The sequence below is a fragment of the Tenrec ecaudatus genome, chromosome 1 (assembly GCF_050624435.1).
Source record: "Tenrec ecaudatus isolate mTenEca1 chromosome 1, mTenEca1.hap1, whole genome shotgun sequence".
Taxonomy (NCBI): domain Eukaryota; kingdom Metazoa; phylum Chordata; class Mammalia; order Afrosoricida; family Tenrecidae; genus Tenrec; species Tenrec ecaudatus.
The window spans coordinates 97,957,586-97,980,206 of NC_134530.1; the positions used below are offsets into that span (position 1 = coordinate 97,957,586).

At 38.3% G+C, this 22,621-nt stretch overlaps 1 protein-coding gene across 2 annotated transcripts in view; it reads left to right on the plus strand.

Annotated features, from left to right (window-relative positions):
• Nucleotides 1–22,621, plus strand: part of LRRC7 (leucine rich repeat containing 7) — a 480,765-nt gene that overhangs the window by 147,985 nt on the left and 310,159 nt on the right. For both annotated transcript variants that reach the window (XM_075540042.1, XM_075540036.1), the window contains exon 3: nt 1,726–1,843. In XM_075540042.1, coding sequence (XP_075396157.1) covers nt 1,726–1,843 — 118 coding nt within the window. The remainder of the gene's footprint in view (nt 1–1,725; nt 1,844–22,621) is intronic.

Sequence of the window (22,621 nt, forward strand, 5' to 3'; positions counted from 1 at the left end):
AGAGGGAGAGGAAGGGGGAAAGCAGAACTTATTGCAACGGTGACTATATAACCCCACTGGAGGGGAAAGAATAACAGAATGGTAGGTGAACAAATGCATTGGCTGGTGTAAGATAGGGAGAAAAAATAACTATAATAAAAATAACATTTGATATAACAACAAAGCTTCCTTGGCATAGAGTGGGGAAGAGGGAAGAGCGGGGATAAAGGAAGCTGATATCCAGGCATGCAAGAAAAAAGAAAATGCTTTGAAAATGATGATGGCAGCAATGGTACAATCATGCCTGATCTGATTGAACTATGGGTTGTTGTAATATCTGTAAGAGCTCCCAATAAAATGGAAAAAAGAAAAAGAAAGTTGATTATTTTAAAGTATACGCATTTCTGCCTAACTTGACTGCATGTTATAGGCCTAAAAGAGTACTAGGGACTGGGCGAGGATGTGTCCAAATTAACTTTTATTATGAGTGTCGGTAAATGTTAGTGGAAATTATCCATCAAAGTTCTTTTTTGGAGGTTTTATAAAAAGAAATAGCAGCATTTCTGTAGGGCATGTTGAAAATTAATTCTAGCACCACATGAAGTGTTGAAAATAATCTTTGTAAGGAGCCAAGAATGACTAGCTAAATGCAAGAAATCGCATATTTCAACCTAAGTAACAACTAGCACCATCTTTTTCTGTTTCTTTTGTTTAAAAGCTGATGAGTTCAGAAATAACAACCATGTGCTACATTGTTGTTGCTGGAAATAGTGAATTGCATGTAAGAACAGTGGTCCTTAAGTGCCCAATGGGCCAGCTGCAGAGTCACGGATGTGAGACATTTCATCAGTGAAAATCCAGCAATACAAAATTTAAAATATCAAGAATACAAGATCCCATTGAAACAATCCACCCAGAAATGAATCAAAACTTCTAGACCAGCTGTTCCCAACTTGTAATTGCCTAAATAAGATGAACAAAGCTAAAGTTTCCATATATTGTTCTTCTAAATAAAGTACTAGCATATCTCCATAAGAATAGTGAGCACATTGAACTGTTGATTAAAAATACAGATTCTTGACCCCCATCCCCAACCTAGCATCCATGCCTATTGGATTTGCGCTATCAAAACTTCACAGTTTAAACAAGCACTGTTAACCACAAGTGATTATTAAACACGTTGGAGTTAACAAACATGGATTTTAATTTTTGTCTTTTTCTTGTCTAATGCTTTGGACTTGTGGCAAAACAGGAGCAACACTAAAGAAATGTGTGCTCCTGTATTCAGATGCATTATAATTCTTGCACGTCTTATCAACAACCCTTCTTGTTAAGATGAAAATACTTTATGAAATACACACTGGTTGGAGAAAAGTAGGTAATTGAGATCATGATGGAGGCAGTGTGATGGAGAGAAAGGAAGGACTTCAGAAGTTATTCTGAAATGTGGTTGGGCTGGAGTGGATGTCAGTAGAATTATGTGGCAAAGTGAATGTTAACTACTCACAGAAGGAATCAGAAAATGCTGGCGAGGGAGGACCTCCATTTCGGTATCTGCGTAGCCAAGGTGCAAACGTGGTGATGGAAAGGGAAACCATTCTGAAAGCAATTGAAAATGTGATGGAGAAGCGTGCAGCTTTTGTAACCTGCCCTAAAGATGTTGAAATGCATTCAGTTACAAAGATACACGTGATTGAATTTAACCAAACTGACATCTAATTCAGTATTATTTTCTCTCCATTACAGCAATTGTTCAACTGTCAAGCTCTACGAAAACTCAGTATCCCTGATAATGACCTTGCAAGTCTGCCAACCGCTATTGCTAGTCTAGTGAATCTTAAAGAACTCGACATCAGTAAAAATGGTAAGGCTCTGATCTCATTGCTAAATAACGGGTTTTTTAACTGAAAACATATTTTAGAGTGATATAATTGTGTTCTTTATTTAACTGTACAACTGCAATTTAATTTTATTGGAAATTTAAATCACAGGTGATCAGTCAAACAATCTCTCAGCTGTTGTTAATGTATTGGATGCACTGAGGCATTATTTCTCTCTGCGTAGATAAGAAGCTCTATCTTCCCCCACCCCTTCAACTGTTACCTCCTCAGAAAGGATGAGCCGGCCACCATGTCTAAAACTGCCCTGGCAGTTCCTCCGTCCTATGGTCCTCCCTCTGTGCAATACTCTCCCTCTGTCCTGTGCTTAGTTTCCACATTCTCACCACTAAAACTGAAGGTACCTTATTTCTCAGAGCAGGACTTTGGGTTGTTTGAGTCATGTATGCACCCCACACGTCTCATGGCAGATGACAAGGAGCTCACCAGTATTTGCTGTATTTCTGGAGACATTTTTATCTCCACTGTCTTATTGATAATGACGCTGCTGTTGATATTGAAGTTGAAGTTTCCCCCTGAGGATTGGTGGGAGAGGTACATAGCTATTCAGTAAACAGCCTATGTCCTCATGGATTCATTAAATCCCCATTTCCTTCTAAATGTTTTCCACGTCCCATTTTATTAGACTAAGGCATTGAACATGCAAAAGGATTAGGCCTGCACATTCTGAAGACATCACCCATGACACTTCCACCATCGATGTAGTCTGTCAAACTTGAGGCTGACAGTGTTTATTTCAGAAAACTTGCTCAGTGTTAAAAAGACAGGCATAAACACCGCAGTCCCCTGGCCTCATGAAGAGTACATCCTAGTGGATGCATACATATTAAACAAGTTATTCCAGAAGCAATAGCAAATGTGTTCCAGTATATTGTATTGGAAGATTGTGCCTAAAAGGAGGGTATAATACAATGGATGTTGTTAGGGAATTGATAACCAAGCTCACACGGGATAAATATGGATTAGTCATGACTTAATTAGTAAATGAAGATTCATCTTGCTTTCAAAGACTGCCTGAAAGGCTCTTCATCACATAGCATATGGTGTCCCTTACTCACTGGGGCCTTGTTGAGCACTGTGGGCCATCCCAGTGACCCTGATTCCATTCACTCTGCCAGGAAATTTCCCCCAGATGTGTACCGTCCTCCCTCTTGTGCAGCCAGCAGCTCACGTATGTCTTCAGCATGGCTCTCCTTCAAGTTCTGTTTAAAACTGCAAGCCTTATAGTTCCAAACTTGTTATTATTCACTCCACTAGAAACATGCCTTCTCCTCCTTACCCTGTGTTTTAGTTTGGAGGGTACTTATTAGAAACTGATATATTATACATTTGTATTCTATCTGAATTCACTAACTAGAATATACACTCAGTGATGTTGTAGATTGTTTCTGCTTTTGAAGGTACATTCTGTGTGCCTTATTTACCAGTGCATCCCTGTTGCCTACAACAGACCTCGGACAGACACTGGAGGAAATTAATAAATATTTATTGAATTAATTCATGAATGAATGGACCTTATATGACATGGAGCACTGTTCAATTGTGACAGTGATAATATCTAGTGATTTATCCATTTTAAGTCTATGGGATCCCTGAGATGATTAGTGTCACTGAGCCCATGACTGACACTCATAAATAATCACTACACTATAAAAAAACTATGTAATGTAGAGGAAGTCTGGTGGCAAAATGATTAAAATGGTTGACTGTTAACTGAAAAGGAAGTGGTTCAAACCCACACCTGGCTCTGCAGAATACAATGTAGGTTGCAGTCTGTTTCTGTAAATGTTTACAGCCTTAGAAACTCTGTAATACAATTCGGCTCTGTCCAGTAGGTCTATATAAGTGGAAATGCACTCTCTGCCATAGATGTGAGATTTTTGTTTATATCATGAAGTGCTTAGTGATGTGGCAGAGTTTGTAATTGTTATAAATACTTACAGGATTGAGAAATTTATTGCCTGCTATGTTATTAGGCAAGAGTTCAAGTTAAAAGCCTGAAAGTTTCCATAGTGCCAGCAGCTTCTGAATAAGGAGAGATTTTGTGTTTGTTTTTGTTTTCTGAAGGGAGCAAACAAGGTACAAATATCTTCCAGCACCAACTTGACTTACCCCTCAGAAGCTTCTCAGAAACACAGTCCTAAGAGGACCCGATCACATTTACAGAGTAGCAACCAGATTTAGAGACCTTAAATTATGTCAATAGGTCTAACTTTATTCTTCTAAAAGGTTTGAATAAGTTTTTGGGTCACACGTTTGCATGAATTGTTATTTCTGTACTTCAGCAAATAATGTTGCTGCTAGTTGCTTTCAAGTTGATCTGACTCCTGGAGCCCCTGTGTGTGCTCCGTAGCTTTTCGAGCAGAAGCAAATTGCCTGGCCTGACTTCTCAGGCATCTCGAGGTGGCTAAGGACCACATCACTTGAGTTTAAGTAGGTTTATTATACATTCCAAGTAAACGAACATCAACACATTTTTAAAGGGTAAGAAAAAGTTCATGATCAATTAAAATGTAAAACCTCCTGAGAAATATGATATTCTGAGCATCAAAATAACATCCCAGTAGACATCTTTCATCTTGCCAAAAGGTGAATTTCCTAGCATTTTTCCATCTTGCCCTATTATGTTGCCAGGAAGTGAATTCCAAGTTAGGCTTCTTCCTCTTAGAAGCATAGCCTGTGTGCATTCATGGAAAGAAGTCCTTGCTACTATCTTGGAGGGATTCGGGCTGTGCTGATGATCCCTGCTTTCTAAAAGAATTTATGCAAAAGAGATGCAAACCCATTATGCAAAGTTCATCCAGCGCTGAAGACTTGATGGACATGATGGTGCATCTGCCGTTGCCAGAAGTAACACACAGCAGAAGATTTCAGCACATCAGCTGTGTCAGAAAATCAGACCGAACATAGCTCTCACTGAATTCTACGGCTGAGATCTAGACAGTTACTTAAGGAGTATAATATATCCTTTGGGAACCTGTCAAGGGAATAAAAGCAGGGAGCAGAAATAAGTACAGCACTGGTATCACCTCGGACAAGCTTGGAATCGCCCTGGTGGCAAAGAAGCAAGTTATCAGGCGACACAGCGGAAGTGATGTTCAAAAGTTGAACTCAGAAAGCTTAGTTGTGACATAGGGCTCATGCAAGTACAAGTCAAATTACATACAATATGAATGAAATGTACTTGGATCGCTTGTGTGACCATTTGATGAAACCAATTTTTCTGTGATTAAATCTGATCTTGGTTGCCTATGTCATAGCCCACTTTTATAATCCATGACCAGTTCTTCTTCAACCTGTCATCCTGATTGTTCATTTGCTCTCTACAATTCAATATACTATTTAATATTAAAAATTTATATGAATGAGTTATTGTATACATAAGATACCTATACAATTTAATGTACACATTTCATCTATGTTTCCAATCATATCTCCGACTACCCCTGTTTCATTTTCAGGTAATACTAAATTTTCCATTCTAAAAAATCAAGGAAACTTTCTTGACAGAATTAATTACTCTTTGATCTGTGATATTTTATAGCTTATATATTACCAACAGCCATCAGGTCAAGTCTGACTTATAGAGACCCTAAATTGCTCCCTAAATTTTCCGAGGTGTTAAATATTTATTGGAAGTGACAGCCTCATCTTTCTCCCAAGAAGAAGAAGATGAGTTTGAACTACTAAACTCTCATTAGCAGCCCAATACATAACTCACGATGCCACCAGGACTCCTTATCTGATATCTAATTATTATTGCTGCTAGGTGCCACTGAGGCAGTTCCAACTCACAGTGACCAACTCAGGGCACAGCAAAAGGAAACACTGCCAGGTCCTGTGCCATCCTCACAGCTGTTCTGATATTGGAGCCCATCGAGGCAGCCACTGTGCTCAGTCCATGTTGTTGAAGGCCTTCCTCTGGTTAGCTGCCTTACTACATTACAAAGAACAACGTCCTTCTCCAGGGACGGGTCTCTCCTGACAATACGCTCAAAGAACTTGAGATGACGTACTCATCCTTGCCTCAAATTAGCATCTTGACTGTCCTTCTTCCATGACGGATTTGTTTGTTCTTTGGACAGTGCACGGTATTTCAATGTTCTCCAGTAACGGCGTCCTGCATCATAGACAGCATTATCTCTAATATTTCTGTTTCAAACTTATCTCATTTTTAATTCTAACATCTACTGGTTCCTATGTCTTTACTAGATTGTGGGGCTATCTAATTTGGCTATATGTTTATAAATGCAAGTTCAGAAAGCAGAGGAGTAGGTGTTCAATAACTGGCAGGTAAATAACTTTTACAGAGACATTCCTTGGACAAATACAGTGTGTATACAACACTTCCCACATTAAATATCCAGTGAATGTTTTAAACTTGTCCTAGAGAAACAGAACTGACAGATGAATGATATAAGAAGCTGTGCACACAGCCAACTTCTACACCCACACAAATATAATAACTGGTCTAATTGGTCTCTTGAGTATAAATCAAGTGTGTTTCTTTATCACTGATCTTATTGCTACATTCTTAATTGAGGATTTTTTTGCTTTCCTAGACAATTTAAGTCATCTCTTATTCAGATCATTGCCACACTCATCCTCCACAAAAATAGTGTTTGCACTCTTTCTAAATTGTGACTATAACTTGATTGTACTCCAGTTTAAGATACTTATCTTAGCTATAAAAGCGTATAAGAAAGTGTTTCCCAAAATTGGCCATACACCCCCTAGGAGTGCCAGAACAGCACAGGGGGACTGCGAAAACAGATACCTACACAGCGGCCGCAAAAATAGGCTCAACCATTGTGAGGATGACCATGGAAAAGGCAGGGTTTCATTCCGATGTCCATAGAGTCCGGATGAGTCAAAGCCTACTTGGCAACAGTGCTTCATCCTACAGTAGGGGCTACAGTGCAGATTTTATCATTCCCAGTAGGGCACTGAGTACTTTTTCTGCCCCCTGGGGGAAGTAGGCCAAATAAGTTTGGGGATTTATGATCTAGGCTCCTGATTGCAGCATTAAAGTTATTGCGATTGACCTCATTTCCCATCCCATCTCACCTGCTAATCCCAACAGGATGTCTTTCTAATTTTTAACTTTATGAGCCGAAGAGTGAAATGAAAAAAAAACAGCCATTGAGTCAATTCTCACTCATATCAATCCTCTGGAATGGAGTAGAACTACTCCCTAACGCTCCCGAAGCTGTAAATCTTTATGAAAACAGAGGTGAGGCCCCACCTCAACTCCTGCAAGGTGGTGGGAGGCACTGAACTGCCTACAGGCATCACCTCCTTTACCACCTGAGAAGTGTCATCAGCTGTCAGTTCACACGTGTCCCTGCTGCTTCAGAAATCCTACATGACGTCAAGGGTCTGCCTCGTGTACAAGTATACTTTGTATATTCTTTCTCTTGACATTTAATAGTGTATTTCAAACACTTTACACTTGTTAAAATGTTTGCTTGGTCTTAATTTTTAAATTACTAAACCTTTTAAGTATGAACATGCTTGAAATATGAGACCACATAGTGCCAACCATGGAGACTAAAGTGTTAATAATTTTGCATTAAATATTATGCTCTCATTTTTCTAAAATAAAACATTTCAAAAACTGATAAAATCTATTCCCATCCCTTCCCACTGTGAGTGTATTTAAAATTTCACTGACACATCCAGGGTTGTTTTTTTAACACATAAATCTCTATCCATATTTTCAATTTTAGTGTTCATTGCTATTCTGAAGTATATAGATATCTGCCTTTGTCTCAGATACTTTTGAGCTGTGCTTGCTAAAGTAGAGGGGGCAGTGAGAAAGAGAAAGACTCTTGACGAAATGGGTGGCCACAGTGGCTGCGCCGAGAGGTTCACGCACAAGAACCACTGAGTGGACTGTGCAGGACAGGGCATGGATTTCCTCAGCACACTGTGTCGTCCACAGGGGTCGCTGTGAATTGGAACTGGCGCGGTGGCACCTACAACAACCCTACCTGTGACTATTTGCCCTTCTGCATTCATCGCCTTATTTAGTTGTACCATTTAAATTTTATTATTTTCATTAATCCTGCCAAGGAATTTCCTACTTTTTTAAATTTTCAAATAATCCTCAGCTCATTTGGTTGTTGCAATTTGTTGTTTATTTATTTGTTTGCTTTCCAGTTTGATATTTGGTACTTTTTTATAATGCCTCTTTTCTTACTTTTATGGGGTTTATTTAGTCTTTGTTTGTGTTTCCTGGTTTCAGGAGTTGACTGATTAGTTTTTTTTATTATTATTTTCTAATATATACCCTTAATGATATAAAGTTCTCTATAAGTATTATTTTATCTATGGCCTACAAGGCTATTTTTTGTCATTTGTTTTTAATATTCCAAACTATTGTTAGGAATATTGTATTGGAATGTAGTCCACATTGCACACTGCAGATGATAAAACTCACTGCTGAAGAGTCTGTCCAAGTCATAGACATCCTAGCATTGCCACATCTCTGTCCACAGAGCAGGTGGTGGGTGAGAATCAATGACCTTTCCGTTAGCAACCAAGGTCTTGACCACTCTACCACCAGGGCTCCGTGGTCCAGGTGATACTGAGACCTTTGTATCTTTTGACTGTCACCTTCAGGACCATGTATATGGTCAGTTTTAAAAATGTTTCTTGTTATTTGTAGTAAAAACTGAGTACAGGCTAAGGATCTATTTACTATATATCTTTTTCATACACTATAATGATTGTCTAAACTAAATTCCATACCTTAGTGATTTTTATGAACTGAAGAGTCTTAAACTCTCATATTCAATGAACATCCATTCATAATGAAGTCATTAACCTATTCTTTCTAAAGAATTTCATCCGATTTACAGAATTTGGTTATAGTAGATTAAGCCTTTGTGTCACTGTCTGGTGAGACTGGACTGCTTACCGAAAGGTCTGTCATCCAAGCCCACTGGTTACTCTCGGGGAGAGAGATGAGGCTACTTGTACTTGCTGCAAGTGAGGAGACCTTGAAGCATTTGCTGATGAAGCTCAAGGACTGTAGCCTTCAGTATGAATGACAACTCAAGATAGAGAAAAGAAAACTCCTCCTAATGGAGCCAGTGGAAACATCATAGTAAATAGAGAAAAGTTTGAAGTTGTTAAGAATCTCATTTTACTTGCATCCACAAGCAATTCTCATGGAAGCAGCAGTCCAGATTGTAACAGCAATAACGAGGATGTTCCCTTAAGGAAGATGGTGTACCTGATCTACGCCAGGGTCTTTTCAGTAGCCTAACATGCATGTGTAAGGTGGACACTGAACAAGGAAGACTGAAGAAGAACCTTTTTGTGAACTTTGGGGTTGGCGAGGGAGCTGGCTACAAGTTGAAGAGAGTGGACAGAACCTACTAACAACAGTAGCTCTCACAAAGATGTACAGCTTCAGAAACACCATACAAAACAGATCTCTAGGAGCTGGACTCCATTCAATGGCAATGGGTTTGATTGATTTGGCTTTGGGTTATATGAGCTAGACTCTGAAGATATAAATACATATCGACATTATATTTACAGTGTGAATATCCTTCCCCCTCCTGAACTTCAAGGCTTCCCAAATGTCATACAGCAATCAATCCATGGTTGAATTTGCTTCCTGTGTCTTTGCTTTTCACATCAATGGATCTTTTATCCTGTGTTCCACACATCTTGATTTACAAGTAAAATTAAACATCTATGCCCATCATAAATCACGTCTTTCAGAATATTCTGGTCTCTGTGGCTGTTGTAGCTGATACGTGGTTATTATTGCAGATGAAATTGTTTTCTGTGGTAAAGCAAGATAATGAATGATAAGGATTAATTAGGCAGTGATTCAGTTTCAAGTCTGATTGTTGATTTGTCATAGCTTCACAGAGACTATGGCCCTATAATTTAAGGACTTTAGTGAAAATGAATTAATTTGAAAGCTCTTCCTAATTCTGAAGCAATTAAGTGATTTTTCTCTCACCCTCTCAAACTTATTTCTATACCAGAATAGAATTGAGCAGCATCATAGTGTGCAAAATCACTATTGTTGGCTATAATTAAAGGCAATCGGAGTTGAAGGCATTATTATGTGTTTTATTGACTTGCCAATTATTCCACCCCCTACCCAAATGCACACAAACCACTGAAGACAGATAATAGTCTCAGCTTTCAGTGACAGAGATGCTTCTCTCAAACACACTAGAATTCAGATCTGAATAACCAATTAAATGATAGAACACTAAAAAAATGTCTGAGGCTGTTAAGAATAGGCTAGAGGCTTTGGCTGACTGTAGTTATTATAAGGTTTTAGGGGAGTTTCTTTTGAGCTGCCTCATGTGGAATTCGTAGAAAATGTTAACAAAGCAGTTCGCAATTAGCAATAAATATGCTCTTTGGTGTTTGGCAAATCATTATACCATTTATTGAAAGTAAAGCTCATTATTTTCCTCTATTAAATGCCAACTTTCAACACTCTTAATGTGTTATTTATCAAAAATCTCTAGCACCTCTCTCACTATGAGACAACTTCCCTTTTCACTGAAACATTCTCTTCCCTGGGTTACTGTCGGAAAAGGTACTGAGGACTGCATGTATTTCCATTAAAGAATGTGTTGGCACCAAAGGCCAGATATTTGTTTCTTCTGCCACCTTCTTGGCCTGCTGTTAGCTCTTTCTAATATCTTAGCTAAGAAATAATAACAGCAAAAAATGCCAGTACGTGTTTTATGAGCACTGAATTCACAGAGGAGAGAAAACCAGTACGAGATGCTGCTAGACCGCCAAGGAATTTATAATCTAATTAAAAAATAACTAGAAGGAAGAGAGAAACTTTCTTCACTTCCTTCCACCATTGAAGTCTGTTGGCCTTTGTCACCTATACTGCTACATTTCTATAGAGTCGCACAATAGAGGCTTTGTTCTTGAACCCAGTCAGATGTGTGCTCTGTGTTCCTGCCACCCTCATATCTAGCAATAGAAAAAAAATTGAACTGTTAAAGCATCACAAGCTGTCCTTCTACCCTAGTTCCCTCAGAGTTTCATTATAAACTTGAAAACAATAATTGCCTCTTACACTATTTCTAGATCCCCAATAGCCTCTAGCAATGAACAGACATAGTTTTCAGTAAATATTGGTTGAATGATAAAGAAGGTAAAATCCAGTAAGTCAGTATGAAGCAAGGTTAGTATACAGTATATTAGACATAAGTAAAAAAAAGGCACTGCCATCTAGTCAATGCTGACTCATAGTGATTCCCCACCCCCCTCACCCTGTGGGCTTCTGAGACTATTACTCTTTATGGGAGTAGAATGCTTAGTCTTTCTCCCAAGGAGCTGCCAGTGGTTTCAAACTGCTGACCGTGTGGATCACCACCCAACAAGTAACCACTACACCCAAACATCGATAAATGTTGAAGCACAGAGAGAGAATCATATCTCCCACCCAGGTCATATATACTAATTCAAAACCATTTTGTTCTGAATCAATTGTTGGTTAATGTCATAAACACATCCCATACTTATACCCCAGACAGGTCAGTTTTGTGACTGTCTCTATGGATTACTTAACCTGCTTTATCAGCCTGGGTGGTGCTGTTGTTTAAGCATTGAACTGATAGTTACAGGTATGTGGTTCAAACACCCCCGCTTCTCCACAGAAGGAAGAAGAGGTTGTCCGTTCCCTTCAAAATATAGTCTCAGAAAGTCCATATATAGATATAGTCAGATATACTCTAGAAGGAGGGATTTGACCCTGTGCTGCAGGGTCACTGTGAGTTTACTCAATGATAGTGAGTCAGTGATAGTGAGTTAGGATTTAACCTACATTTGGTTTCTGTCCTGATAATGATATTAAAATAAACAGATTTTTTAAGAAGCGCTTTAATTCTTTTTTGTTCAGATGCCTCCATGTTCCTGGATTTTTCCTTTTCAGTGGTTAGAAGTAAAGGAAGGCATTCTGCAGTCTGCTTACTCTTGTTTTCTCTTGCTCTCTCCAGAAGTCTGACTGACCTATACATATTGGCCTGAATTTGCTAACTTAATAACTGGACACATTTTCCTTTTTTTATATACAGTAGCTATGCCTTTGAACTCTATCTAATCAATAATTTCCACATAACAGAGGGATGTCTCATTTACCATAGACCCTGGGAATGTGTGGGTTGTTATATACAAAAACTAATTCGTTTTAAAAATCCAAAAAATTTTATCCTTTTATGTTCATATGTCTAACTTTTTCATCCTATTTGAAACATTCCGGGGAAAAATTATCCAAAAAATTGAAGAGATTTTTTTCCATGTCTTCTTTATATGAGTGTCATCCATCAAGTTAACTTTTCCATAGTGGAGTTTCCATGGAATATGCAGTATTACTTTCTTTCATGGAATATATAGTATTTTCCCTTGACACGAAATAAAAATAGTAAATGTAAAGACCCCAGGTGTCAATTGTGTAGCTTTTCCCATCTTATTCTTTATTACTCAGTCAACAGTTATAATTTCTTCATGTTGATGGTATTGGTAGACTGAATTATATATAACCCAGACACTGTCTTTCTACTTAGATATAACCCAGTGTAGACTACTCACTTTGGACTCCCGTTCAGTCTTCTTTCCTGAGTCTTTTCCTCCTCCCTATTTCATTTTGGAATCATTCATGTTTCAGTCGACATCTTTCCTTATTTTCTTTGCTCACATCAGTGGTGCTCACATTTTGTCTCAGAGTTTAAGTAATATCTCTATATAATGATTCCACAGAGGTCCTTAAAAAGACAGGAAGGAAAGAAAGGCCCCAAATAATGCCAGAAGAGACTCTGAAAGTTGATCTCGAATGGAAAATTGCTAAAGTGAACGGAAGAAATGATGCACTAAGAGAACTGAACAGCAGATTGCACGGGCCTATTGAAGAACACAGTGTATAAAACCTTATGAAATGTGCAAACACCCGGAGTTAGAACACCAAAAGGGAGGAACATATTTTGTACTTCTCAACTTGAAAGAAATTAAGACAAACCTCAAGCCTCAAACTGTAATGTCAAAGGATTCTGTGGGCAAAATATTGAATGCTACGGGGCATATCATAAGAAGATGGAAGGAATACGATAGGTCACTGACCTAAATAGATGGTTAATGTTCCACCATTACAAGATGTAGTGTAGGAATAGCATTGAGTGGTACTGAAGCAAGAAGTCTAAGATGCACTGAAGTCATTGGCAAAAATTCAAGGTCACAGGGGTTGACAGATCCCTATTGAGATGTTTTAACAAACGGATGCAGCAATGGAAGAGATTTTGAAGGCAGGTAATTGGCCAACCTACTGGATGGAACAGCATCCTAACTGTGCCCCCCAGAAGAAGGTGTACCAATTCAGGAATTGTTGAATAATGTCATTAGTATAACAAATGAGCAAAATTACGCTAAAAATATTTCAACAATAGTCGCAATGGGACAGACAGAGACCTGTCAGAAATCCAAGGAGGATTCAGAAGAGGGTTTACAATAAGTGATATCACTGCTGATGTCAAATGGATCCTGACTTTGAGTAGAGAATATCTGTTTTATTAACTATGCAAAGGTATTTGACTGTGTGGATCATAACAAATATTGGATAGATTTACAAAGAACAGAAACTTCATAGCATTTAACCGTGTCAAATCAGGCCCCACTCATGGACCAAGAGGCAGCTTTTCAAACAGACCCTAGGGATTGTGTATGGTTTAAAATCAGGAGAAGTGTGTGTGTGTCAGGATTGTATCCTTTCACCATACTTATCCAATCTGTATCCTGAGTAAATAATCCTAAGAAGCTGGGATATGTAATAAAGGACAGGGCACGGTGACTACAATATTAGATAGTCCATCCTTGCTTACTGAAAATGAGGAAAATTGGAAACATTTACTGCTGGATATCATACGCTGAAGCATTTGATATGAATCCTACCGCTACATTAAGAAAAGAAGAAGAAAATCCTTGCAATTGTACCAATAAGCAACATACTGATAAAGGAAGAAAAGATTGAAGTTGTCAATGATTCAATTTTATTTGCATTCATAATCAGCACCTATGTAAGCTCCTATGTCAGTAAATTAAATAATATTGCATTAAACAAATCTGCAAATAATAAAAAGGAAAGCCACTTTGAAGACTAACATTTGCCTGACTGAAGCAATGGTATTTTCAATTATCTAATATGCATACATATGCTAAACAAAGTAAGGAAGGCCAAAGAAGGATTGAAGCATTTGAATTGGCATTGGAAAAGAATCTTGACTCTATTATGGGAGGCCAGTAGAGCAAGCAAGTCTTTCTTGGAAGTAGTACAAGTAAAATGAGGAAGACGAGCCATTTGTTTCATGCACTTTGTACATGCTTTCAGGAGAAGCCCATCCCTGGAGAAGTACATTGTGTTCGGTAAAACAGAGGATCAGTGACAAAGAGAAGATCCTCAATATTTAAAAGGAAAGGGACTGACCCAGTAGCTACAGCAATGGGCTCTCAATTAGCAATGATGGTGAGGATGGTGCCGGACGGGGATGGTTTCACTCTGTTGTACCCAGGGCTGTGACAAGTCAGAACTGGTTTGATGGTACCTAATAGCATAATTATCCCCTAAAGGATTTACCCACAGCCCAGACCTTTCTACTAGATTCTATCTTAATATATACCTGGCATCTCCTCTCAGATGTCTAACAGACATCTCAAATTATAACCAGCCCTGAAACCTATTCCACATGTTGCCTTCTGCTAAATTGAAGTCAATTCCATCATTCCAGTGGCTCATCCTGGATTCCTCGTTCTTGCACTTTGCATCTTATGTTCAAACTGCATGCAGAATCCACACTTCTCAATCCCTGTGTTAGTCTAGGTACATTAGATAAACAAATCTACAGAAACTCACATGTATAAGAGAGAGTTTTATATAAAGGGTAAGAGCACATAAAGAAAACATCCTGATCCAGTGCTGCCCAAGCCCACAAGTCCAACATTAACCCATATGTCCAACACCAATCCACAAAATCCTCCTCCATCTCATAAAACACATGCAATGATGTCAACTGCAGAAGGAGAGCCAACTCAGTGAACATGTAAGCATCTCAGCGCTGGCAGGGGTCTTCACATGGCTGCTCCAGCACCCAGGACTACGTCGGGGTAGGTCCATGTGGCTTCTCCTCAGGGATATCTTGCAGGAAGTGAGCCTTGCCAGCTGAAGCAGGGAACTGGCTAAGGCAGCTGCTCCCTCATCTGACCATCAGAAAGCAAGAGACTTGAGAACTAGAAAGGTGAGACTCACCCAGACATTTATCTCTCCGCCCTTCGATTAACCCCACATGTGTTTATCAGCCAGGTTGGCACAATAAACTTTATCTCAATCCCCTTCTGTTGCAAGCCATCATCAACTCTATTCATGGCTTACGACTGAAGTTGACTTCTCTTTTTTATCCTTGCTACTACTCTCCTCTGTCATCAGAGTGGATTCCTGTAATTATAAATCAGAGTGTATCACACTTCCTTTGTTTAGTGTCTCTCCATATCTTTCAGAGTCAAAGTCAAAGTCCTTACGATGTCATGCAAAACTCTATTTAACTGACACCCCTAACCCTGTCAAACTAACAAAACACCGTTACTTTTCTGGCTTAATGTATTGCTACTGTTTCCTTGCCAGCTTTTTTCTTGCCAGACTGGCCTCTTTATTATTCCTAAAATACATGGAACACACAGCAGCCTTATGACATTTTCCTGAAATGATCTTGTTCACTACCAGTAGATATCCAGATATCTATACGCTCCCCAAACCTTCAAGAATTTGCTCAAATACCATCTTCCTAATGAATCTTCCCATAACCACCCAATTTTCATTTTCAATTCCAAAAGCATTTCCGGTCTCTCTAAACATTGCTCAATTGTCCTTTTCCATGACACCATTCTTAAAATATTATACAATTCTGTATATTTTTCTTTTGTTATCTCTACAGTTTATGGCATATATTACCTTTTTAGAATATAATCCCCACAAATTAAGTGACCCAATCCTTTTTTTCATACTATATCCCCAATGCTAAAAGAAATCTAACACAGAGTAGGCAGTTTATAAAGATTTCTTGAATGTACGAAATGATCCCTCCCTCTCAAAGACCTTATATTTAAAGCTAATGACTAGAATATAAGAGAAGCATATAAGACAAGATAGTATGGTTCAATTTATAACCATATAAAGCATCTCATTATATTCTAATCTCCATTCTAGATAAAACATGAGACATTAAGGCAGTAGAGAGCCATATGCACTGAAGTAGTTGAATCCATTTTTAGAGAGATGGTAGAATTCACATTTAGCCTGAAAGAATGCATGACATTTAAATGGAAAGTTTAGAAAAAAGAAGGGCATTTAAGGCAAGAGAGTGGGTGAGGGAAGGTAAAAATGATAACACATCACACAAATCTATGCAGAAAGGGAAGGAAAAAGACAGGCTGCATGCTACAGAAATATCTCACACTTAGGTTTGTTTTTCAAGAATCTGTCGCTGTGACTCTTCAAATTTGTGTTACTCCTGCTATTCTTAGGTTCTAAGTATAATAGGGTAAATTTCTTACCTACACTTACATTCTATAATTATCTGTCACACTAGGACAAACGGGTGATTTCACATGTTAATAGCACTTTAAGACCAACTTAATACAAGATTTTAGGGATCTTTCATTTTGGTTTTCATTCTAGCATCAGATTTTGTATTTAAATAAGTTTAGAAACTATATTATTTAACAGTTTAAGATTCACCTTGAAAACAGCACATGTTGTTGTTAGGTACCGTCAGACCTTCTACTACCCGTAGAGACCCTATGTACAGCAGAACAAAACATTACAGGGTTCTCTGCCATCTTCAAAATTGTACCAATGCCTGAGCCCATTGATAGCCACGGTGTCAGTCCATCTCATTGAGGGCTTTCCTCGTTTCTTTTTTTAAATTTTAATAAAATCATTTTGATTGGGGGCTTTTACATCTCTTATCACAACCCATCCATCCATTGTGTCAAGCACATTTGTACATATGTTGCCATCATCATTTTCAAAACATTTTCATTCTACTTGAGTCATGGATATCGGCTCCTCATTTTCCCCCTTCCCACCCTCCTTATCTCATAAACCCTTGATCATTTATAAAAATAATTTCACCATGTCTTCTACCAACCACTGTCTCCCTTCACCCACTTTTCTGTTATCCATCCCCTAGGAAGGGGTTATATGTAGATCATTGTGATTGGTTCCTCCTTTATCCTCCCACCTTCCCCTTATACTCCAGGTATCTCTATTCTTATTATTGGTTCTGAGGGGTTTGTCTGTCCTGGATTCCCTGTGTTGTGAGCTCTTATCTGTACCCATGTACATGCTCTGGTCTAGCTGGATTTGTAAGGTAGAATTTGGGTCACGACAGTGGGGGTGAAGAAGCATTAAAGAATTAGAGGGAAGTTGTATATTTCATCAGAGCTATACTGCACCCTGACTGGCTCATCTCTTCCTTGTGACCCCTCTATAAGGGGATGTCCAATTGTCTACAGATGTGCTTTAGGTCTCTACTCTAGCCTCCCCCTCATTCACATTGATATGATCTTTTGTTCTGGGTCTTTGATGCCTGATACCTGATCCCATCAACACCTCGTGATCACACAGGCAGGTGTGCTTCTTCCACGTGGGCTTTGTTGCTTCTCAGCTAGATGTTCTTTTGTTTGTCATCAAGCACTTATGACCCCAAATGCTATATACCTTTTTATAGTGGGCACCATCAGCTGTCTTCACCACATTTGCTTATGCACCCATTTTGTCTTCAGCGATCATGTCAGGAAGGTGAGCATCACAGAAAGCCAGCTTTTTAGAGCAAAGTGTTCTTGCACTGAGGGAGTACTTGAGTTGAGGCTCCATGTCCATCTGCTACCTTAACATATAAATATATGTACACAGATATATTTCCCTATGTTATACATAACATATATATTTGTTATATATAAAGATATATATTTCCCTATGTTATATATAAATATATTTACATATGTACATGCATGTATTTAGATCTCTATAAATATCCTTTGCCTCCTAGTTCTTTCCTCTTTTTCCTTTTACTATCCTCTTTTTTGCTGCCCTTCCACTTACCCAGTATGATGGCCTTCTCTCAGGACTGGTCTCTCCTGACAACATATTCAAAGTATTTCAGATGAAGCCTTGCCATCCTTGCCTCAAAAGAGCATTCTGGCCGTACTTCTTCCAATCCAAACTGGCTTGTTCTTTCAGCAGTCCATGGTACTTTCAATTGTCTTCTCCAGGACCACCATTAAATGTATCAACTCTTCTATGGTGCTCATTATGCAGTGTTCGACTTCCACATGCAGATGATGCAATGGAGAGTATTATGGCTTGGGTCAGGCACACCTTAATCTTCAAAGTAACATCCTTGCTCTTCAATACTCCAAAGAGATCTTGTGTATTTTGATCTCTTGGCTCATGCTTCCATGAACGTTGACTGTGGATCCAAGCAAAACAAAATCTTTGACAACTTCAAACTTTTCTCCATTTATCATGAGGTTACCTATTAATACAGTTGTCAGGATTTTGGTCTTCCTTACAATGAGATGTAATTCATACTGATCTCCATCAGCAAGTGCTTCCAGTCCTCCTTGTTTTCAGTAAGCAAGATTGTGTCATCTGCATATCACACATAGTTAATAAGTCTTCCACTCCTCATGCTGCATTCCTCTTCATATAATCCAGTTTTGGGGGGATTTTCTCAACACACAGATTGAACAAGTAAAAAGATATAATGCAGTCACACACATTTCCTGGTTTTAAACCATGCAGTACGCCCTTATTCTATTTGTACAAGGGTCTCTTGATCCGTTTACAAGTTCCTCATGAGCAATCGAAGTGCTCTGGAAATCCCATGCCTCTCAATATCATCTACAATTTACTATATTCCACACAGTCAAATGCCCTTGCATAGTCAATGAAAAACAAGTCAACTTTTTGTGGTATTCCCTATTTTGAGCCAATATCCATATGACCTCAACAATGATATCCCTTGTTCTACATCCTCCTGAACCTCTGGAAATTCCTTGACAATATACTGCTGCAACCATTGTTCAATGATCTTAAGCTAAATTTTATTTGCATGCAATATCAATCATATAGTTACATAGTTTGAGCATTCTATTGTGTGCCCTTTCTTTGGAATGTGACAAATATGGATTTCTTCGTTAGTTGACCAAGTAGCTGGCTTCAGAATTTCCTGGCAAAGAAGAGTGTGTTCTTCCAGTGCTTCTTCAGCTTGCTGAAATGTAGGCTGGTAACACATAGGTTATCCAAAGAAAAACAATTAATTGCATATGCTAAATTGTAATTTTAATCTTGGCTTTCAAAATTCATGCAAAGTTATCAAAAATACCCATATCTGTTTTATTGGAGATTTGACTTCTCCCTTTTCTTTTGTACAACTTCTGGTAGAAGAATTTAGTGAGCAATGAGATTATCAAATGTAAGTAAAGAAATGCATAAACTACAAAGTAATGAATTTGTGCTTGAATAGCCAAGAGAATATTTGGAGTACATACTCAAACCTGAGCCTTATAAAGAGACTAGTGAAGGGCATAATTTATCAATCGGATTCAGCAGAGAGCATACTTGATTACAAACTTTGTACTTCAAAATATTAACATTTTGTTAATGCAATTTTTACAGATTTCTTTCCATAAAAGTATTATTTTTAAGACATTTTAAGTTCATAATGTAGTAATATTTTACTTAATTTGTCTGTATGTCTTTAAAAAATTCCAAATATACTTTTAGGTTAGTGATAAGAATGTATTAAGAAAATGTACTTCAAAATATTAACATTTTGTTAGTGCAATTTTTACACATTTCTTTCCATAAAAATATTATTTTTAAGACATTTTAAGTTTATAATGTAGTAATATTTTACTTAATTTGTCTGTATGTCTTTGAAAAATTCCAAATATACTTTTAGGTTAGTGATAAGAATGTATTAGGAAAATACACTACAGTATTCTAATTTAGGAGTAAACAAGCACGTATTGTTGAAATCTGCTTCTTCTGAATAGGACAGTTGTCTGTGATTTACACTAAACATGATTCCAACCCTTATAAAGAAAATATTTGAATTTTTGGCTTCTTGTTTTGAGCTTAGATTTGAACCTCTACTAGACATAATGAGTTCAAGTCTTCAAAAATTCTCAAAGGGAGTAAACTATGGATGCATACAGATGCGAGGCAGGGTCAACGTGAACAGGTTGTAGCAGAGCTTCCGAACTAAGCAGGAATAACTGTCCATTCTAAGGATTAGCCACAGAGAACCTAATGGACAGAATTGAAATATTGTCAGATATTGGACACCTCATGAAAAGGAAACTGTCAGATATAGTGCCACAAGATGAGCCTCTCAGGTCAGAAGGGGCCCAAATCTGACTGAGAAAGAGCTGCCTTCTCAAAATAGAGTCAACCATAGTGATGGCGATGGATGGAAGCCTACAGAGATGAAGCCTTCAGGGCCTTCATTTGCTGACTGGACACGCCTCAAAAGGAGAAGAAACAGCTGCAAACATCAATTAGTGATTGGTCTTAGAATATACTAACCATGAATCTAATTTGGAGCTGTAAAAAATGAAATGAACATTCTACCAGGCGTCCTCAAACCATGACCTGCGGGCCACACGTGGCCCAGCGAGGACATTTATCCGGTGCGCCAGGTGTTTTTGTCCTTTTGTGTTTTTTTCTTCAAAATAAGATATGTGCAGTGTGCATAGGAAATTGTTCAGTAGTTTTTTTTAAACTATAGTCTGGCCTTCCAATGGGTCGGAGGGACAGTGAATTAGTCCCCTGTTTTAAAAATTTGAGAACCCCTATTCTAGACATTAGTGAATTGAATTGAATTGAACTGGTATTGGTCATTTTGAATCAGATAATCAATAGTTTACTAGACTTAAAATGAAGCAATAAAAAGGAATGGAGTTGTAGTCTTCTCAAAAGGAAATTTCAAGATCTTGAAGTACAACGCTGTCTGTCAGATCTGTCAGAATTCAAGGAATTCTAATTAATACAACTATTCTTCAAATTTATGCACTGACTATCAAACCTAGAGATGAAGAAATTGGAGAATTCTACCAACATCTTCAGTCTGAAATTGATCAAATGTGCCATCGGATACATTGATAATTCTTGGTGATTGGAATGCAAATGTTGAAAACAAAGGAACTGTAGTGGGAACATTCGGCCTTGGTGATATAAATGCAGCTGAAAATTGCATGATGGAATATTGAAAGACCGTTAACTTCCTCATTGCAAATAGCTTTTTCAAAAACACAAAAGAAGACTGTATGTGTAGACTTCTCCAGATGTAATGCACAGAAATAAAATTGACCACATGTGTGAGAAAAGAAAGTTGAGAAGCTCAAGACCAGCAGCGAAAGCCAGACCAGCACTCACGGTGGAACAGACCATCGACTGCCCACATGCAAGTTCAGGTTGAAGCTGAAGAAAATTAAGACAAGTTCATGATAGCCAAAACATGACTTTGCGTCTTTCCCGCCTGAATTCTGAGAATATCTCAATAACAGGTTTGCTACATGAAGACCAACAACAGAAAACCTGATGGGCGAAAGCAAGAACATCATACAAGAAGAAAGTAAAAGATCATTTGAAAAACTGGGGGTGGGGGAAGAAAAGATCAAAGTAGATAACAGAAGAGACTCTAAAACTTGCTTTTAATGGTAGAGAAGCTAAAGCACTTGAAAAAGAGGATGAAGTCACAGAACTGAATGGAAAATGTAAAGGGCAGCTGGCAAAGACAAGTAAAATACAATGAAATGTGCCAGGACCTCATGATGGCTGGAGATTATGTCAACTAGACGTCCGGCCTGGGTGAGAGTCGAACCTGTCAATAAAGGGATAGTGTTATGGCACTGCCTTGGTGGTGTGGCCTTTTACATAAGAGCAAGATCAGAGATGGTTCCTCTCTCCTCCTTTGCCTTCCTGCTTTGGGGGACTCTGGACCTGCCTAAAATCCATATGCAGGATCCATGCATGTAGTAAGCCTCTCATGAATCTCCTCTGACCATAGATGAGGGCTGTAAATAGCCTTACTGTCAGACAGGGAACATTGTAAGACAATTATGTTCTTCCTATTGACTCATTTGGAAGTTGTTTCAATTTTTTTTTAAGTGAAGGGGTAAATACACAGTGGATTAAGCCTTTGGTGAATCCCCTCTGATCGGAAACCAGGAAGACGAGCAGCTTGGCGATCATTCTGGGTACACTGGAAAGTGGAGGTTGTCAAGTGTAGTTAGATTAAAATTTAACACCTTCTCTGTTGAGCTCCCTTTTGACCTACTTTAAAGTTGTTCTAGTTTTTAATATTTTCTACTTTCTTTTTTATGGAGGTTTACTCCTATTTTTGTTATTCGTGTTAGTTTTTAGCATTTTTCCCCTGTAAGTTTCTCAGTGTATGAAATCCCAGAGAGGTACATCTACAGAGACAGTAACTGGATTCATGGATTCTTGAGAACATGGCAGGGGAAGTTAAGGGGAAATGGGGTGCTAAGTGTTAGGTGTTTTTACACAACTTAAGACTGAAAGAGACTCTATCTACAACAGAATTAAACACTGCCCAGTCCAGAATCTTTCTCATAATTATTGCTTTATTTGAATGAGTTATTACCACTGTTAATCCCTCTCCTATCAGTGTCCT